Source organism: Dromiciops gliroides, chromosome 2, assembly GCF_019393635.1.
Source record: "Dromiciops gliroides isolate mDroGli1 chromosome 2, mDroGli1.pri, whole genome shotgun sequence".
Lineage (NCBI taxonomy): Eukaryota > Metazoa > Chordata > Mammalia > Microbiotheria > Microbiotheriidae > Dromiciops > Dromiciops gliroides.
Genome location: NC_057862.1, coordinates 350,576,171 through 350,594,022, shown reverse-complemented (window position 1 = coordinate 350,594,022; position 17,852 = coordinate 350,576,171). Strand labels below are relative to the sequence as shown.

General features: G+C 39.2%; 1 protein-coding gene across 1 annotated transcript in view; it reads right to left on the bottom strand.

Annotated features, from left to right (window-relative positions):
* Positions 1-17,852, bottom strand: part of JAKMIP2 (janus kinase and microtubule interacting protein 2) — a 240,955-nt gene that overhangs the window by 34,764 nt on the left and 188,339 nt on the right. The window contains 6 exon segments of the mRNA XM_043987296.1: positions 4,203-4,280; positions 5,762-5,830; positions 9,795-9,860; positions 11,351-11,404; positions 15,022-15,120; positions 16,266-16,364. Coding sequence (XP_043843231.1) covers positions 4,203-4,280; positions 5,762-5,830; positions 9,795-9,860; positions 11,351-11,404; positions 15,022-15,120; positions 16,266-16,364 — 465 coding nt within the window.

Sequence of the window (17,852 nt, the reverse complement as noted above, 5' to 3'; positions counted from 1 at the left end):
GAGGTCCTCCTGAATCCAGGGCCGGTGCTTTATCCACTGAACCACCTAGCTACCCAGAAAACCCACCTTTTAAAAAATAATCAATTCTGTTCTATGATCCTCCCTTAATCTTTTCTTCATTCATGTACATATTCAACCTGCCTCTCTCACACAAAAAACATTATTCATAATTCACACTTTATTCACATTATACAAACCTAAACACATTAGCAGGGTGTGTTGCTATATTTATATCTCAGAAGTATTGTTGTTTTTCATTTTTTTCAGTTGGGTCTAACTCTGTGACTCCATTTGGGGTTTTCTTGGCAAAATACTAGAGTGGTCTGCCATTTCCTTTTCCAGCTTATTTTACAAATGAGGAAATTGAGGCAAACAGGGTAAAATTACTTGCATAGGGTCACGCAACTACTAAGTGTCTGAAGCTGCATTTGAATTCAGGTCCTCCTGACTCCAGGCCCAGCACTCTATCCACTGCATCATCTATTTGCTCCTCTAATAAGTACTGAACACCCATAAAGTTCTTCTCCAGTGAGTCATCGAGGTATGGGGGTGATTTGGGGCTCTAAAAGGCAATGCAAGTGAATACAAACTCTAATTGTTCTCACCAAGGAGGAGAGTATAGACATAGTTACAGGCTTGTGTGTATCTAGCCTAGTAAAGTAAAAGAGAAACTCCCTTTTCTCCACTTCTTAGAATTCCTAAGCTGACTTTAAGGCTCAGCTTAAACATCATGTCCTACTAGACAGCTTACCTTATTCTAGTACCTCTCCCACAAAATAATAACCTCTCTGTTTCTTGTGTGTGTGTGTATATATATATATATATATGTGTGTGTGTGTGTGTGTGTGTGTGTGTGTGTGTGTATAATTTCTGTCCCCAGTAGAATATAAACTCTGAGAGGCAAGGAACCGTCTCATTTTTGGATTTTTTTTCCCCATCATCCAGCAGAATACCTGGCCTATGGTAGAAGATTATTTAATAATGCATTTTGGTTGATCAGTGATACTTGCAGAGAAGTCTACCTCTCTACAAGAGGCTTCTCAGCCTTTTGGCAAGGATCAAGGATAGACCATTCCCATACCAATGAACAAATAAACCTGCAAAGCAAATAGTTCATCTGTAAGTTCCAGAGCACATAATTTTCTCCCCAGGAATTATTCAACCTACCAAGGAGGCAATTAATGGCAACCAGAGCTAATGGAGAGATCTATTTCAGACTGGCCCTCTTCCTTCTGAGTTGTCATGGGGCCATGCAGGGTCAAGGGAATGAAAAGAAGAAAGACAGAGCCCAACATCTGGAATTAGGTATCAACCTGAAGAAGGGGGGAAGATTAGGAAAAATAAAACCCTTCACTGCAAACTGTGACTATTAGTGTGGGGAACTAAGCAAAGTGGTCTCTTCTCCAACACTGGCATCTACTCAAAACAATTTTCTAGTAGAGTCCCAAACACTTGGTTGTCTTGAAAAGCTATCATTTGATTTCACTATTTATCCCATCGAATCACAAATTGTAAAGGCTAGAAGAATCCCTGGAGGTCATCCTATTCAACCCCTTATTTCACAGATGAGGAGACACATCCAGAGAAATAGAGTGACTTCCTAAATTCCCATAGCAAATGGCAAAGTTGTGATTCAAACCCAGGCCCTGGGATCATAGTTCTAACACTGGAAGGGACTTCAGAGGCCCATCTAGTCAACCCCCCCCCCCACCCACTGTGTGTGTGTGTCCCAATTACATGCTAAATCAGTTTTTAAACATTTGTTTTTATAAAGTTTTGAGTTCTAAATTCTATCCCTCCCTCCTTCCTTCCCCTACCTTCTCCTTGATGCAGTAAGCAATCAGATATAAGTTATGTATATGCAACCTGGTGTTATGGGCCCAGAGCACCCCAGAAGTTCTGTGGGGCACATCAAAGAACCTTCTCCTTGAGAAACTAAACCAGAGAACAGACATGCCTACAGAGATAAGTAGAACTAGATCAGACTGAGCTAGCTCCAGGACCCCCACCCTTCATTCTAGTCTCCCTTACTCCTGGGGAGATAAGTTTGGGTGTGGCTGCTGCCTTTGTGTCCTGAGGAGAGAGATGGCTTGAGAGATCTGCAGCCATCCCTCACCCAACTCCTCCAGCCACCACCAGTGGGGGATGATCCTCCCTCACTAAGGGAACTTTCCATAGTCAGATGGTCATCCCCATCAGTCCTCTATAAAAGTACCTGCTGGTCTCCTGCTCGAGGAGATTGGTATCTCAGAGCCATGCTCTGTGCCATGCCTTTCTCACCATGACGCATGAGAAGTCCAATGATTTCTCTCTTGGTTCTCCTTCTCTTCCTCTTTCTCTAAATAAACTACTATCTTATTCTAACTGCTTTTGTGTGCAAGAGAGTGTAATTCTTTGTTTATTTTTTTTTAAGTGGGGCAATTGGGGTTAAGTGACTTGCCCAGGGTCACACAGCTAGTAAATGTTAAGTGTCTGAGGCCAGATTTGAACTCAGGTACTCCTGACTCCAGGGCCGGTGCTCTATCCACTGCGCCACCTAGCTGCCCCTTGTAATTCTTTAAAGAAGAATTCCTATAGACTCCAAACCCAAACTCCTACTTCTATCCCCAAAACCCCTAACCCCTACCCCATCCAACCCCCCTACCCTATTTTCCCCACAACACTGGTAAAACATTTCCACATTAGTTATTTTGTACAAAAAAAAAAAACTTGGATAAAGGAAAAAGAATGAAAGTAAGAAAGTAAAAATAGCATGCTTCATTCTGTGTTCAAACAATATTAGTTCCCCCGCCCCCAGGCAGATGGTATGCTTTATCATTAATCCTTTGGCATTGTCTTAGATCATTGTATTGCTGAAAATAGCTAGGTCATTCACAGTTCTTCATCAAACAGTATTGCTATTACTGTGTACAATGTTCTCCTGGTTCTGTTCCTTTCACTTTATACCAGTTCATGTAAGTCTCATCAGGTTTTTCTGAAGTCCTTCTGGTTGACATTTCTTATAGTATAATAATATTCCATCACAATCATATACCACAGCTTGTTTAGCCATTCCCCAATTGATGGGTATCCCTTTTCTTTGACACCACAGTAAGAGCTGCTATAAATATTTTTGTACAAATAGGTCCTTTTCCCTTTTTTGATGTCTTTGCAATCCCCTTCATTTTTACAGATGATCAGAGTGAGGTGAGGAAGCGTAGGTGACATGTCCACAGTCATACATGAAGGATTAAAGGTAGGATTTTCTGACATTTCCCACATTTCTGACTCTAGATATAGAGTTGTTTCTACTCTGCCACAATCCTTCCATGTCATTAAGCTGTCCCTTCAGTTCTGTCCTACAATTCCATGTTGGATGTTTTTTCCAAAGAAAATGAAGTCAGAATTATACATTTTTTTTTTTGAAAACTAGTCTTCTGAGAACTTTATGATACTACTTGGTATAATTGTAGAAAAAAAAGATTTAGATCTGCAAGGGAGGGGTAGCTAGGTGGCGCAGTGGATAAAGCATCGGCCCCAGAGTCAGGAGGACCTGAATTCAAATCTGGCCTCAGTCACTTGATACTTACTAGCTGTGTGACCCTGGGCAAGTCACTTAACCCCAATTGCCTCACCAAAAAAAAGAAAAGAAAAGAAAAGAATAGAATAGAATAGAATAGATATGCAAGGGACCTTAGAGATAATCTAATCTCATTTTGCTAAACTCTGATGAATTTAAAGTGGTGATATCAAATTCAAATAGAAATGAGGGCCACCAAAAAAATACTAAGGATCCCTGTGGGCCACATATTGATTTAGAAAACCATATATTAACATTATATATATATTTTATTACATTTTTATTTATCTTGTAAAGTATTTCCCAATTACATTTTAATCTGATTCTTCTGCACTGTCATATACTAGTGCCTCATGTTTGACACCTCCAGTTTAAGGAATTGGCCCAACATGATATGTCACACAGATTAGTGATTATAAGGAAAAACAGGATTTTAATTCATATGCTCTCTCTCTCTCTAGATCCAGTTCTTTTCTGAGTATAACACTGGTATTATAAAACTGGGGTTGGGATTCACTGTTATGGAGAGCAAATATGCTCAGTTACATGCCACAGACCATCAATTATAGCAAAGAAATTAAGTTTTTCCTTTATTAAATGTGATTGGAAAACCATGACATTTGTCTGGCTGATTTATACTTACCATATAAGCTTGATCAAGTGCTTGTTTCCTATAGTCTAGTTCTTCCTCCAGGTAACCTTTGATCTTGCAGAATTGTTCCTATAATGAAAGTCCATTTCAATAAGCCAAAAGAGACAGGTTAGTTAGCTGAAAAGTGGTGGGAAATTATCAGCTTATCCGAAGATGATGGCAAAAAGAATGACCATATGGAGTCAGTGAGGGGATAGGGAATATTTCCAAATATAGCAATAGAGGACCCAACACACCCCTAAAATGCACAGAATGTCCCAAAGTATTATATAAACGATCAATATGAGTTCCTTTTCTAGATTCATAACTAGGAGATCATCTTAAACTCTTACCTCAGGCAATGGGCATGTTGTCTATAAGGGTTGTCATAAAGGGATTGTGAGGATCAATGAGAAGACACTTAGAATAATAGAATCATGGAACATCAGAATTGGAAGGGAATTTAGAGCACAGAGTGTTAAAACTAGAAGGAACTTTAGAGATCTTTAGTCCAGTGGTTCTTAAACTTATTGGTGTCAAGATCCCTTTATACTCTTAAAAATGATTGAGGACCCTCCAAAGAGCTTTTGTTTATGTGGGTTATACTTATCTGTGTTTACCATATTGGAAATTAAAATGTCTTAATATCGTTATTAAAATAACAATATTGACTTTGTGGGTCCCCTTAAAATGTGTTGTAGACACCTGAGGGTTTGGGGGCCACACTTTGAGAATCACCATTCTAAGTCCAAATCTCTCATTCTACAGATGAGGAAATTGGCTTAGAGAGGTTAAAGGTTATAAGTGGCAAAATGAGATCTGAACCTAGGTCATAGAGGTATCGATTCAGAACTTGAAAGGACATAGGAAACCATCTAGTCAAACCCCTTTCTTTTTACAGAAGATACCAAGACTCATAGAAGTTAAGGGACTTGACCAGCTAGCAAAGGACAGTTTTAGGATTTGTATTTATAAATTCTGATTTCAATTTCATACCTCTTTAAACTATACCATGGTTGTCTCACTTCAAATTTAGTTCTTTCCCATTGTACCTGGTTGCCTTTTTAAGTTGGTTAAATTTGACCCAGACACAATGTTTGCTGGGATGATGATAAAAATATAGAAAAAAGTATTGTTTTCTTCTGAAATCCTCTTTCTTGGGCTGAGTTAATAATGCTGAAGTTAATAGTGTCTGAGAAGTCTGAGGCTTTCTAAACTACAAAGTTGCTGAAAGTTACTTTTTGATAGGTAAAGAGGACTTGAAGGATAATTTTGCTCAACTATCCACAAAGACAACCACTGGGTCTATTTTCTTCATTTCAGTTTTTAGAAAAAATAAAAACAAAATTTTGTCTTACCTGAAAGGGTGTAACTTATGGTTGTTACAAATCTCTGCGTGTCTGATTCTAAGGTGGGTCCATAATCACCCCCATGCACCAATGCACATTATAAAGATAGAAAAATGTTCAACATATGTGCAAAGATCAGGTGAAACTGGCCAGGGGCTAAGCAGTGGTCAGCCATCATTTGATGATCTTTCTTGCTGTAGAATGAGCCATCTCTGTGCTTACCATGTCACTCTCCAACTCCATCATCTTCTGATGTAATGCAGCCTCTGCCCCTTCAATCTGCTGGATCCACTATAAGGCAAATAGGTTAGAAATCTATTACCCACAATGCCATTTGATATACTTCTTGAGCAATATGCTCATTCTTTTTCCATACCCCTCCTCCTATCTATCTCTATCTGTCTGTCAGTCTGTCTCAGAAACAATTCAGGGAGTACCAACTCATGTACATTGGAACTACTTTTTGGCAATGGTATCAACACCTTCCTTTAAATAATACAATAACCTCTAAATGGATACATGAGCTAAATACAAAAGATCACATCATAAAAAAATACATCATCAGGCAAGGATATGGATTTAATTACTGTGGTTAGCAGCAGAATTCTTAACTAAGGATAGCATTAAATGGAAAAGATAAAATAAATTAGAGTAGAAAAATAGAAAAGCTTTTGCACAAACAAAAAGCAGAAGAGAAGCAGTCAATTGGGATAAATCTTTGAGCAAACATCTTTGATGAAGCTCTGATATTTAAGATATATAAGGAAATGATAGGAATGTATAAGGAAAATGGTGTCCATTGAATTGCTAACTCTTAGAGGTGAAAAGTACTTCAGGTATCTCTAATACAACCTATACCTGAACAGGGCTCTCCTCAGCAACATCCTGAATGAATGATCATCTAGTTTCCACTTGATACTCAGGGCAGCCCATGCTACTTTGGCACAGTTCTGATAGGAAGTTTTTTTCTCATGTTGAGCTATAATCTGGCTCTCTAGACTCTCTGCCTATTGTTGTTCTTTCCTCCCCTTCTCACTGCAGAGTTGAATAAGTTCTATGTGATAGCCCTTCTTAAACACTTAAGGAGAGTGATAGTATCATATCCCAGTTACGTCTTCTCTACTCCAGACTAAATATCCCTAATACTTTCCACTAGTCCTCAAATAGCTTGGTTTTCAGTCACCATCCTGGGTTGAGCGATGGAAAGTATAATTTATTTGGCTTTTATGTGAAATGTACACAAGTATTCTTTGGGGCAGCTAGGCAGCACAGTGGGTAGAGCACTGGCCCTAAAGTTGAGAGTACCTGAGTTCAAATTTCACTTCAGACACTTACTAGCTGTGTGATCCTGGGAAAGTCACTTAACCCCAATTGCCTTAAACATCTGGGGTCATCTTTAGTCATCCTAATAATATATATCATATATATATACATATATATATATATATATACACATATTATAATAATAATATATCTTGCCACTGGACTTCCTTTCTGGAGGAGAGAGTGAAGCTGCACAGCCCTTCCTCACTTAAATCCAGTTCATTGCAATTCATGACATCTGTCGTCATCCTCTTCCAGAATGCAGGACAAACAACAACACAAGTACTCAATAAAACCACACGTCTTCTTGTTCTTGTTCTTGTTCTTGTTCTTGTTCTTGTTCTTGTTCTTGTTCTTTTCCTTTTTGCAGGGCAATGAGGGTTAAATGACTTGCCCAGGGTCACACAGCTTGTAAGTGACAAATGTCTGAAGCCACACTTGAACTCAGGTCCTCCTGAATCCAGGGCTGGTGCTTTATCCACTGTACCACCTAGCTGCCCCCCAACACATTTATTCTTTATGATTTAGGTGAAATGATTTCATCTTTGGAATCTCTAACTCCATTCACTAAAGTTCCCCCTCTAATGGCTCACATGACACAGGTAACTAAATTCTCAAGCGTCAGATTGGTGCAGGAAAAAGCTCTGAAAGTTGCTATCGGCTCTAGAAGCCTCCAGGAATAGGCCTGGTAATGGGTTGTACATCTTTTATCCGAAAACACACCTAGCAAAGCACAGACATAGGCTCATCACCTCAACGGTGGCTAACAACTGAGGAGCTTTTCCAGCTCATTTTACAAATGAAGAAACCGAGGCAAACAGTGTTAAGTGACTTGCCCCAGGGTCACAAAGCTAGTGCCTGAGCCTGGATTTGAACTCACGAAGATCAGTCTTCCTGATTCCAAACCCAGTACTCCACCCACACCATGTAATTAAAAAGTTTAATCATGGAGAGTTTGTTGAATTACACAACTTTTTGGAGCTAGAACAGAACTTAGAAATCATCTATTCCAATGTCTCCATTTTGCAGGTGAAGAAACGGAGACAAGTAAAGTCAAGTGACTTGTCCATGATCATACAACTAACTAGTAGCAGAGCTGGGTCTAGAATCAAGATATCCTATCTACTTGTTTAATGTCTTTTTAATACTATCAAGTCCTAACAGGGATAGAACTGTAATAAAAGTGAATTTATCTCACTAATCATTGATCTTTCTATATTCATTTGTGGTGTTTTCAATCATATCTGTATTTTAAGAGAAATTCCTCACTGACCAAAGTTCGCCTCTGTCTCAGGAAAGCCCAGAAGAATTCGAAGCAGTAGAATCTGTGATGTCACACAGTTTTGTGACATACCACACGTTCTCATGCCTGCAAAAGGACAAGGGTTCCTGTCCACCCTTTAGTGACCACAGCTTTGTTCCCTGTCAGGGAACCCGAGGGAGCCTTAGGGAATGTCATCCTGCCCCTGCCCCAACAGCCCCTCCTCTCTCTGTACCTAATGACTCTGACTTTTGGATGAATGCCATTGTGCCTATGTGGGGAAGGGGGGGTGGAGAGAGAAGTCCCTTCTGTTTTAGTGCATTTGAATTGTGCAAGGTGTCCTTGAAAACTCTCATCCTGCATTTCCCCCCCCCCCCTTAGCTAGTTCTTATCCCTTTCCAAACTTCATTCCACCTAGTCCCTTCTAGAGTATCACATTCAAATGCAACTTTGCATGTAGCAAATCCATTTCTATTCTTTTTGGCCACCACCACCACCACCAAAAGTGTACACATCAAATCCCCTGCAGTAGACTGTGTTTTTTGAGGGCAGGGGCTGTGTTGCTTTTCATCTTTCAGCTTATTTTACAGATAAGGAACTTAGGCAAACAGGGTTAAGTGACTTGTCAAAGGTCACATGGCTAGTAAGTGTCAGGTCAGATTTGAACTCAAATCTTCCAGATTCCAGGCACGGAGCTCTATCCACTGCACCAACTAGCTGCTTGTATAGGGTTTTTGTTGTTCAGTCATTTCAGTTGTCTTCATGACCCCATTAAGTTTGGCAAAAATATTGGAATGATTTGTCATTTCTTTCCTCACTGCATGGGGTGGATATTTAATTAATGCGTGTTAAATTGAACTGAATTAAACTATATCGTGCTAGTAACAAGGGGTCTTTTATCCATGTGACAGTTGCAATTATGTCTTTTATATATTTAGGGCTCTAGAAAATACCTTGAGTGTCCATACTCATGTGTGTACATCTAGTCAGTCTGTCTTCTTGATAGTATACCAATCTTGAAACACAGTGAATACAATTCAACAATTCTTGTTTCCTAATTCTACATTCACATTCAAGGCAGCTAGGTGGCTGGGTCTAGAGTCTGGAAGACCTTTGTTCAAATTTGGCCTTAGACATTTACTAGTTGTGTGACACTGGACAAGCCACTTAACTTCTGTCTTTCTCAATTTCCACAACAAATACTTAACAAATGCTTATTCCCTAGAAAGGTTCTATCATCTCTCCTTCTTAGTTACTGATTTTTGACACACAAGGGATAGAAGCAAGTTTGGATCTACAGATCTAAAATTTTAGTTGTGGAAGGGACCTTTAAAAGGTCATCTAGTCCAACCTTTCCATTTAGTTGAGAAATCTGAGGCCTGAAGACAGGAAGTGACTAGTCCAAGGTTCACATAATGAGTTAGAGACAGATTTTGTTCATCCTGTCATGTTATATTCCTGGCATTCTGAATGTCACTGTTATTTATAGAGTTAAAGTGGATGTATTAAATTTGTGGCATAAGTTTATGTTTTAAGGTCCAGTCTCTGCCTCTCCCATCCCCCATCCCCACCTCCTCATCCTTAGCTCCTGAATGGAGAGGAAAGAGTGTCCATTTCACAAGGTGAGACATTGAGAATATTAGAAAAATTAGCATGAGCTTTTTTTTTTACCTTTTCTGCAAGGGAAAGCACTGTGCTGGCCTGAATAATAGCCACTTGCTCTTCATTTCGTAAATTCTGCAAACAAAAGCAAGAGGGATTAGAAAGTGAGAAAGATCTAGCAGTACCCACCCAATTACTATGTAATTGACAACAACAATGGTGGCTGGAAGTCCTGGTTAAATAGCAAGGAAAGAAGGTCCAAGTGGGTTATGGAAACAAGCAGGATACCACAGGATCATAGCCTTAGAGAAGGAAAGATCATGGGATTTTGAGCTGGAAGGGAATTTAGGGAATGTATCTAGTCCAACCCTCTCATTTTATACATGAGGAAACCAGGGGTAGAGAGAGAAGTGGTGAATTACTTAAGGTTATACAGGTGGGCACTAGAGACAGGGCTGAGATTTAAACTCAGTCTTCTAACTCCAAGTCCAAAGCTCTAACTTCAAATCCAAAGCTTTAACTCCAAGTCCAAAGTTCTAACTCGAGGTCCAAAGTGCTTTTCCACTGTGTCAATCGCAGCTAAAGTCAATATATACATCTTCTGTTTGGGCCTAAATAACAATCTCTTGTTGAGATTTTGTCTTTCTTATTTTCTTTTCTTAAATTTTGGTTTGCATATTTTACCCTTTCTACTTGCTAACGAATAGTAAAATAAAATGTGTACTGAAATATAAAAATTCTGAGCAATGATGATATCTGTTTGCATTGAGCTCCAAAATACTACTGTTTGCATGTAACCTATTTATACACCAGCCTCCAGTTTGTACTGATCCTTGACAAAGACACAATCCGAAACATTTCCAAAGTGCCTTTAAAAGTGATTATCTTTCTATCTCTGGGATTTTGCCCTGGCTAAACAATATTCCATAAACTGACTTTATTAATAGTCGAAATGGAATGTTATGGGGAAAAAAAACAGAATGCAAAGTAAAACAAAGAACAAACATTCTCTTGATAAAAGACTGATATCGTTCTAATTGAATCTGCTTTCTCCTTTGACAATTTTTCAAGGAGAATTAATGCTGGTCTGGGGACCAAAGGGCATTATTCATCAACAGACGATTCAGTCCCCTTACAGACTCCCCCCAACTGAGCTAATTCCTCTTGACCTTGCCCAGAAGGGGTTTTCAGGAAGAAAAAAGGTTTACAACCTACTGGCCCATTTTTTTTTCCTCCTGGGGCTGCCATCAACCTGACTACTTAGTGTCATTTGCAGGGAGTACAGCCAATTAATTTCACACAGGGTGCCCGGAAGCAACTGTCAGATGGTAATTACCTTTAATCACTGCAAATGTGGCCCCAATCAAACACAGAACCTTCAGATGAAGACCTCTTTATCCAGAGCTGTTGATGCCACCATTCCCTTGTCTCCTGAGTACCTTCACCCCTCTCCTACTCTTGATTCTAGGGTTTGCTAAAAAGTAGTCTCTTCAGGAAGCCAAACTTCTCTGTGGCCAAACACCACGGATCTGATAGTCCTCTACCCATGCTCTCTTGGTAAGGTTTTCTTGCATATTTGTTTGTAAATCCTTACTGAATTTAAAAAATGAGTTGTTTGCACTTACCCCATTGTCACCCAGAATGTCAAGCTGTTTAATGAGGTCTGGGATGCTCACATCCTGTAATGACAAGACACAAAAACAACACATATTGTTGTGGTATTAAAAAAGGAGCATTCAAAGACCATACTTTCTTGAAGTCTTTTCTAAATGCATTTTGTATTACTTTTTTTCTTTTTTGCAGGGCAATGGGGGTTAAGTGACTTGCCCAGGGTCACACAGCTAGTAAGTGTCAAGTGTCTGAGGCCAGATTTGAATTCAGGTACTCCTGAATCCAGGGCCGGTGCTTTATCCACTGTGCCACCTAGCTGCCCCCTCATTTTGTATCACTTTACTTCAGTACTTTTACGAGCTGTAATTTCCTCAGTAACATTACTCTTTTGGCAGCGGGGAGTGGGGGGTGGGGGGTGGGGGAACGAGGGTCAAGTGATTCACCCAGGGTCACACAACTAGTAAGTGTCATGTGTCTGAGGCCAGATTTGAACTCAGGTCCTCCTGAATCTAGGGCCAGTGATTTAAATACTGCGCCACCTAGCTGCCCCCAATATTACTCCTTCTACAGAGGTAGATGACAAGCCCTTTGGCATCAGAGGATGAGCTCTGGGAGCTGCTGTGGCTAAAACACTTTTCGCCCTGTAGTCAATCTGTTCATGAATCTCTTAGTATTTCTATTCCTCTTTGGGTAAAAGGTACACTGTCCATCACCAAGGCCATATCTCATCTTTTCCATCTAGATGGGACCTGCCAAAGCTTGTGCTTCGTTGGTTTAGCCTTTTGAGATCCATAGAGTCCCTGGATGATATGATGAGCCATTGGAGAAGGACGTAATTGAGAGAGCGAGGATGGTACCAAGGGCAGAAATAGAGGGGTCAACCTTGGCCAAGAGAAGGGCCATTTCTATGTCAGAGATGAATAAAGGAGAGGATAGAAGATGACTAGAAATCCATGGATAAACATTCATCATTATCCTCCTCCTCACTGCTCACATTTACAGAAGTTTTAAGGCACTTGGTTGTTAAGTCATTTTCAGTCATGTCCAATTCTTTGTGACCCCATTTGGGGTTTTCTTGGCTAATGTAATGGAATAGTTTGACCTTTCCTTCTCCAGCTCATTTTACAGATGAAGAAATTGAGGCAAACAGGATTATGTGACTTGCCCAGGGTCACCCAGCTAGTAAATTTTTTGAGACCATATTTGAATTCAGTAAGATTCATCTTCCTGATGCTCTACCAATGGCACCATTTAGCTATCTTCTAGATGTAATATTATTTCATCCTCACAAACTCTGAGAGGTTATTCTTATTCCCATTTTTACCAAGGGGACTGAGAGGGGTTAAGTGACTCACCCAGGGTATTAGAATAGGGACAAGGGACAGATATTGGGCCTGTGATTTTATTGATATGAGGGATTCCCTTTGCCAATGCCAGTTCTCACCTTCTCTGCAACTTATAGTCTTATTGAGTTGTCTAGAAAGCAGGGGTGCCAAACTCAAATAGAAACCAGGGTCACTATACCATATACAAGGTTCTCTGCAGGCCATGTATTGGCTTAGAAAACCACATATTAACATTGTCTATGTTTTATCATATTTTTATTTATTTCATTAAATTTTCACAATTTCATTTTAATCAGATTTAGCAGTATTTGGGAGTGGTGTGTGTGTGTGTGTGTGTGTGTGTGTGTGTGTGTGTTGCTCTGGGCAGGTGTGTTTGACTCTTCTGATCCAGAACACAGAGAGGTTAGCTGACTTGTCCAGGATCACACAGCTAGTATATGGCAGAGGTAGGATTTAAACTCAGGTTTTTCTGGCTCCAAGGCCAGTTCTCTACCCATCAAGCCATATTTCATCTCATATGTGTTCAAGGTTACACAACTAGGGAATCAGGATAATATATTTAAACTTAGAAGGCACCTTAGAGATTTTTTGTTGTTTAATCATTTCAGTTGTGTCCAACTCTTTTTCACTTCCCACCTTTTGGAAGGGGAGGTTTCTTGACAAAGATACTGGAGTGGTTCACCATTTCTTTCTCTGGCTCATTTTGTAGATGAGGAAACTGAAGCAAACAGAGTTAAGTGACTTGCCCAGGGTCACATAGCTAATAAGTGTCTGAGTTCAGATTTATAACCTATATATATGTACATATATTTTTATTTCATATATTATACACATTATAGATCATATATATATATATATATATATATATATATAAAAAATGTTTATATATAACCTTAGCAATTACTAAGTCAAATTCCCTTAACTTAAAGATGAAGAAACTCAGGTTAAGGGAAATGACTTGTCCGAGACCACACAGAGAGTAAGGAAAAGAACCAGGATTTGAAGTGCTATCCTCTGCTTCTACATCAATACATTGCATATAGTAAACACTGAATAAATTATTTTCAATTTATTCATTACAAATTCAGTATTATCTCCATAGCACTCACCATGTGGCCGAATCAGAATTCAGGGTGGCTTTCCTGACTCAAGGCATAGTTCTTTGTTCACTCTCACACTGCCATTTTATTTCTTTAGCCTTTTGGCAAGGATGACAGACAGCCTGAGATATTGTACTTTTTCATTGGGTACTGGATTGCATTTAAATTCTGATGTTTACATAGAACTGGGTTAATTTCCAGAAAATGGCCACTATCTAAAATCAAAGAATTCTTATTAGGTTAGTTCAAGAGCCACCTGGGGCCTTGAATAAACATCTCTGGTAATTACTTCCAGTGGATTATGGGTTTTGTGGTTTACCCAGAGGAAAATTTGAAGAGGAAACAGCAGGTTGTTTTGACATTCAATTCGAAGTTAACTTGGTCATCTCTCCTTGGGTTACCTGCTCCCTACAGCCTATATTGATAATGGCAATAATGACAAAACAATAATAGATATTTATGTGGTATTGTAAGTATTATATAAGCATGGAGCATATATAGTTTCAGAGCATTTAATATCTGATCCTCATGATGATCCTGTAAGGTGATATTATAGGCATGTTTGTCCTCATTTTTTAGAAGAGGAAACTGAGATTCAGAGAGGTTAAGTGACTCGCCTATATTCAAATAAGTTGCAAGTGTCAGAGGTGGATTTTAATACCCTAGACTTCCCTTTTTCTATATTTTATCTATCTATCTATCTATCTGTTCTCATGAAGGTATGAGCTTATATTTTCATTGGAGTCTTTGTATTTCCAACACCTCTCTAAGACTATAAATTACAGAACATTGGCAGAAGGAGTTTTCCTCTATCATGAATGAAATCATAGATCTGAACCAGAAAAATAAATTCTCAGCACCTAGTACAATGCCTGGTAAACAGTGGCCATCTATAGAAGTGTGTGGAATTGAATCAAATGTATTAATGAATTCATTTGCCACTAGATGGAGTCATTTTCATCAGCTTGTATAGTTAGGGCTAAAGTGGCAGGCAGCAATTTAAAAGCAATAGAATCAACACAGATATGGAGATGGAAAAGACCCTGAAGAAGTTATGTGCCAAACATTACACTGAGAATGAATGGCAGAGCCAGGATTTTAACCCAGGTCTCCTGAATCCAAATCCAACCCTTTCCACAGTTCCTTGCTTCCCATCCTCATCATTTCCCCAAATTCCAAGTCCCTGACCTAGCCCCTCATTCAGTTTTGGAACAAGCAGAAAGGTCTTGAGTAGCATACCTTGACACCTTCTTTCATGCAGTATATCTGTAGAGCGCTTACGCCATCGGAGAATGGGTGAATTTGTAGATTAAATGGAGGTGATCTTCTTTCTCTTTCCTTAAAACACATAGGAAGAGGAAAAGAGGGAACATACATTGCAATTAATCAACTGATTAAACACTAAATCATCTGTGTAGTGTCTACAATCCTCTAGTAACTTATTGATATTTGCTTGTGAGAAAGTCTAATGAAAAAAAGCCTAGGATTTAATTTCATTAGAAAGCAAACAGCTAACCTATAAAGTGAGAGGGAGAGTGAGAGAGTGTGGGTGTATTTATAAAAGGTGACATTCATTCTTGCAAGGTCTTTCAATCATCCATATATATCCTGGAAATGCAGGGAGCAGAGTGGAACGAGGGCTCCAATTTAACTTGTATAAATATTTAGGGCCTTCCAACATCCCAGAGAGTGAGCTGTTATCCTTGAGAGTAGAGCTTTAGAGTAAGGGGAAATTCAGCTGATGGATCTACTCTAGCATATTAAATTGGTCTGACTTTCTGAGTCAGCCATGTGGGCTATATACAGGAAAGAGCCTAGCACTTAGACTTTTCTTTAGTGTAAGCTAATCAAGCATTAATGAAGATCCCTAGGCTAACGGGAAATAACCTTAGTGAGTTATTACTGGCCCATCACAGAAAAGTAGAGGCTGGGGTAGGGAAGGGTGTTTCTTAGCTTTTACATGCTGGGATGCTTGACATACCTGTCAAAGCCTAAGGCATATAGCCCATGGAGAGGTGAAAATCAAATTTATTCTTTATATTTAAAAAATATTGAACTCTGGTCAGGCTAACCAAGATACTTCCTGATACCTGACAATATGCTTCCCAGCATTCCCTTCCATAAATAGGTTCAGGACCAGGTGATTCTGGGGTTTCTTTCCCTGTACTATTTCTATGGCTTTTTAATTATAGAAAATGTTCCCGCATTCTGAACTTTTGGGGATCTTTGGATTATTTCCAATAAGATTCCCTCTCCCTTCTCTGCCTTGGCTAAATCAGAGATTTTCCCAGTGTCACACAGCTAATAAGTGTCTGAAACAGGATTTGAGCCCATGTCTTCCTGACCATATCCACTACCTCAAGCCACCCCTGTCTAAGGTTTATCTGAAAGACACAGAATGGATGGAATTGAAGTTCAGGTCAAGGACTTGAGTTATGTTCAGTGGTTCTTCCACTATGTGGGTGGGTATTGGTCATCCTTACCTCCAGCTCTAGGTTTCGGAACTCCAGCAGCTCATTCTGGTCTCTGGCATCCTGCAGTTCCTGTTGCAATCGGTTGTTTTCTGTCTCCTGTTTTTCTATCTAGTAGAGTAAAGGTTGAGTTAGAAGACCATCTTAAGAGCATTATTACTGCAAGTAGGCATTTTATTGTCCCTTCTGGTTTATAAAGCAGCTAACTCCCAAGGACCCTGTAAGGTGGTAAGTATAAGGATAATGATTTCTGTTTTCACATATGGAAACAGAGGCACAGAAAGGATGGGTGATTTGTCCCCAGCCATAAAGAGGGAGAGTCAGAATTTGAACTCAGGTCTCTTGATACCAAGGCTACACAATAGACCCTATTTTTGAAGAGTTAGTACTTTCACAGCATGCATTTCCTCCCCCTTCCTTAAAACAAAAACAAGCAAAAACAGGTGGGTGACTAGGAAGGAAAATTCCCAAATGATAATAAACTTTCTGAGTGTAAGCATGGATTTTGTTTGTTTTTGTTGTTGTGTATTCTTTTAACCCAGAACAGTGCTTTATACATCTTTTTGGGAGGGGAGTCCAGATTGTGACATCACTGTTGGGGGAACTCTTGGTGTGGAGAATCCTTACACAGTTTAAACTCATCTGTAACCTGCAATTTTGAGAGTTGTTAGGAGCACCAGGAGATTAAGTAACTTGCTAATGGTCACATAATAAGGAAGTCTAAGAGACAGAACTTGAACCTAGGTCTTCCTAAGTCCAAGGACAGACCTTTTATCTACGATGCCAGAAGTTCTCAAACTTTTTGATCTTGGGACCCTTTTACTCTCTTAAAATGATGGATGACCCCCTTTTAAGGGCTTTTCTTTACATAAGTTATATCTTAATATTTACTATGCTATACATGAAAACAACTTAATATTATTATGAAAATAGTTTTGATCTTGAGCACTTCCTGAAAGGTTCCCAGAGGTCCCCAGGGGTCCCTGAACCAAGCTTTGAGAACTTCTGCATTATGTCATGCTGTCTCTTACTTTGTTGGAATAGATTAGTAGTTATGAACACAAAGCATTTAGTTGTTTTTACATCTAGAAGTTGTTATTTTTGTGTTGTCTGTTGTTATAGAAGAACCAAGAATAAATCAATCAAGCATTTATTATTTATTAGGTTGTTGGCACCATGCTAGACTCTGGGAATACAAATAGAAAAATGAGACAGACTCTGCCCTCAAAGAGCTGATATTTTACTGAGTGGGACAACATGTGTGTGTGTATACACACACACACATACATATACATATATACATATATACATATATACATATATACATACATATATATATATAAATCTGAGATATATACAAAATACCAATCCAGAATTCCAGTGGACCAGAGAGGAAGAACTGGATCCACTTTCTGATGGAGAGGTGAAGGACTTAGGAAGCAGAACGAGGCTTATCTTTTTGTACACTAGCAATAAGGGAATTTGGTTTACTTGACAGTGCATATATGTTACAAGGTATTTGGGTTTTCCCCCAATGAGGTAGGAGACAGAAAATAGGTTTCTGTTAATTAAAAAATAACTCTCTCTCTCTCTTTCTCT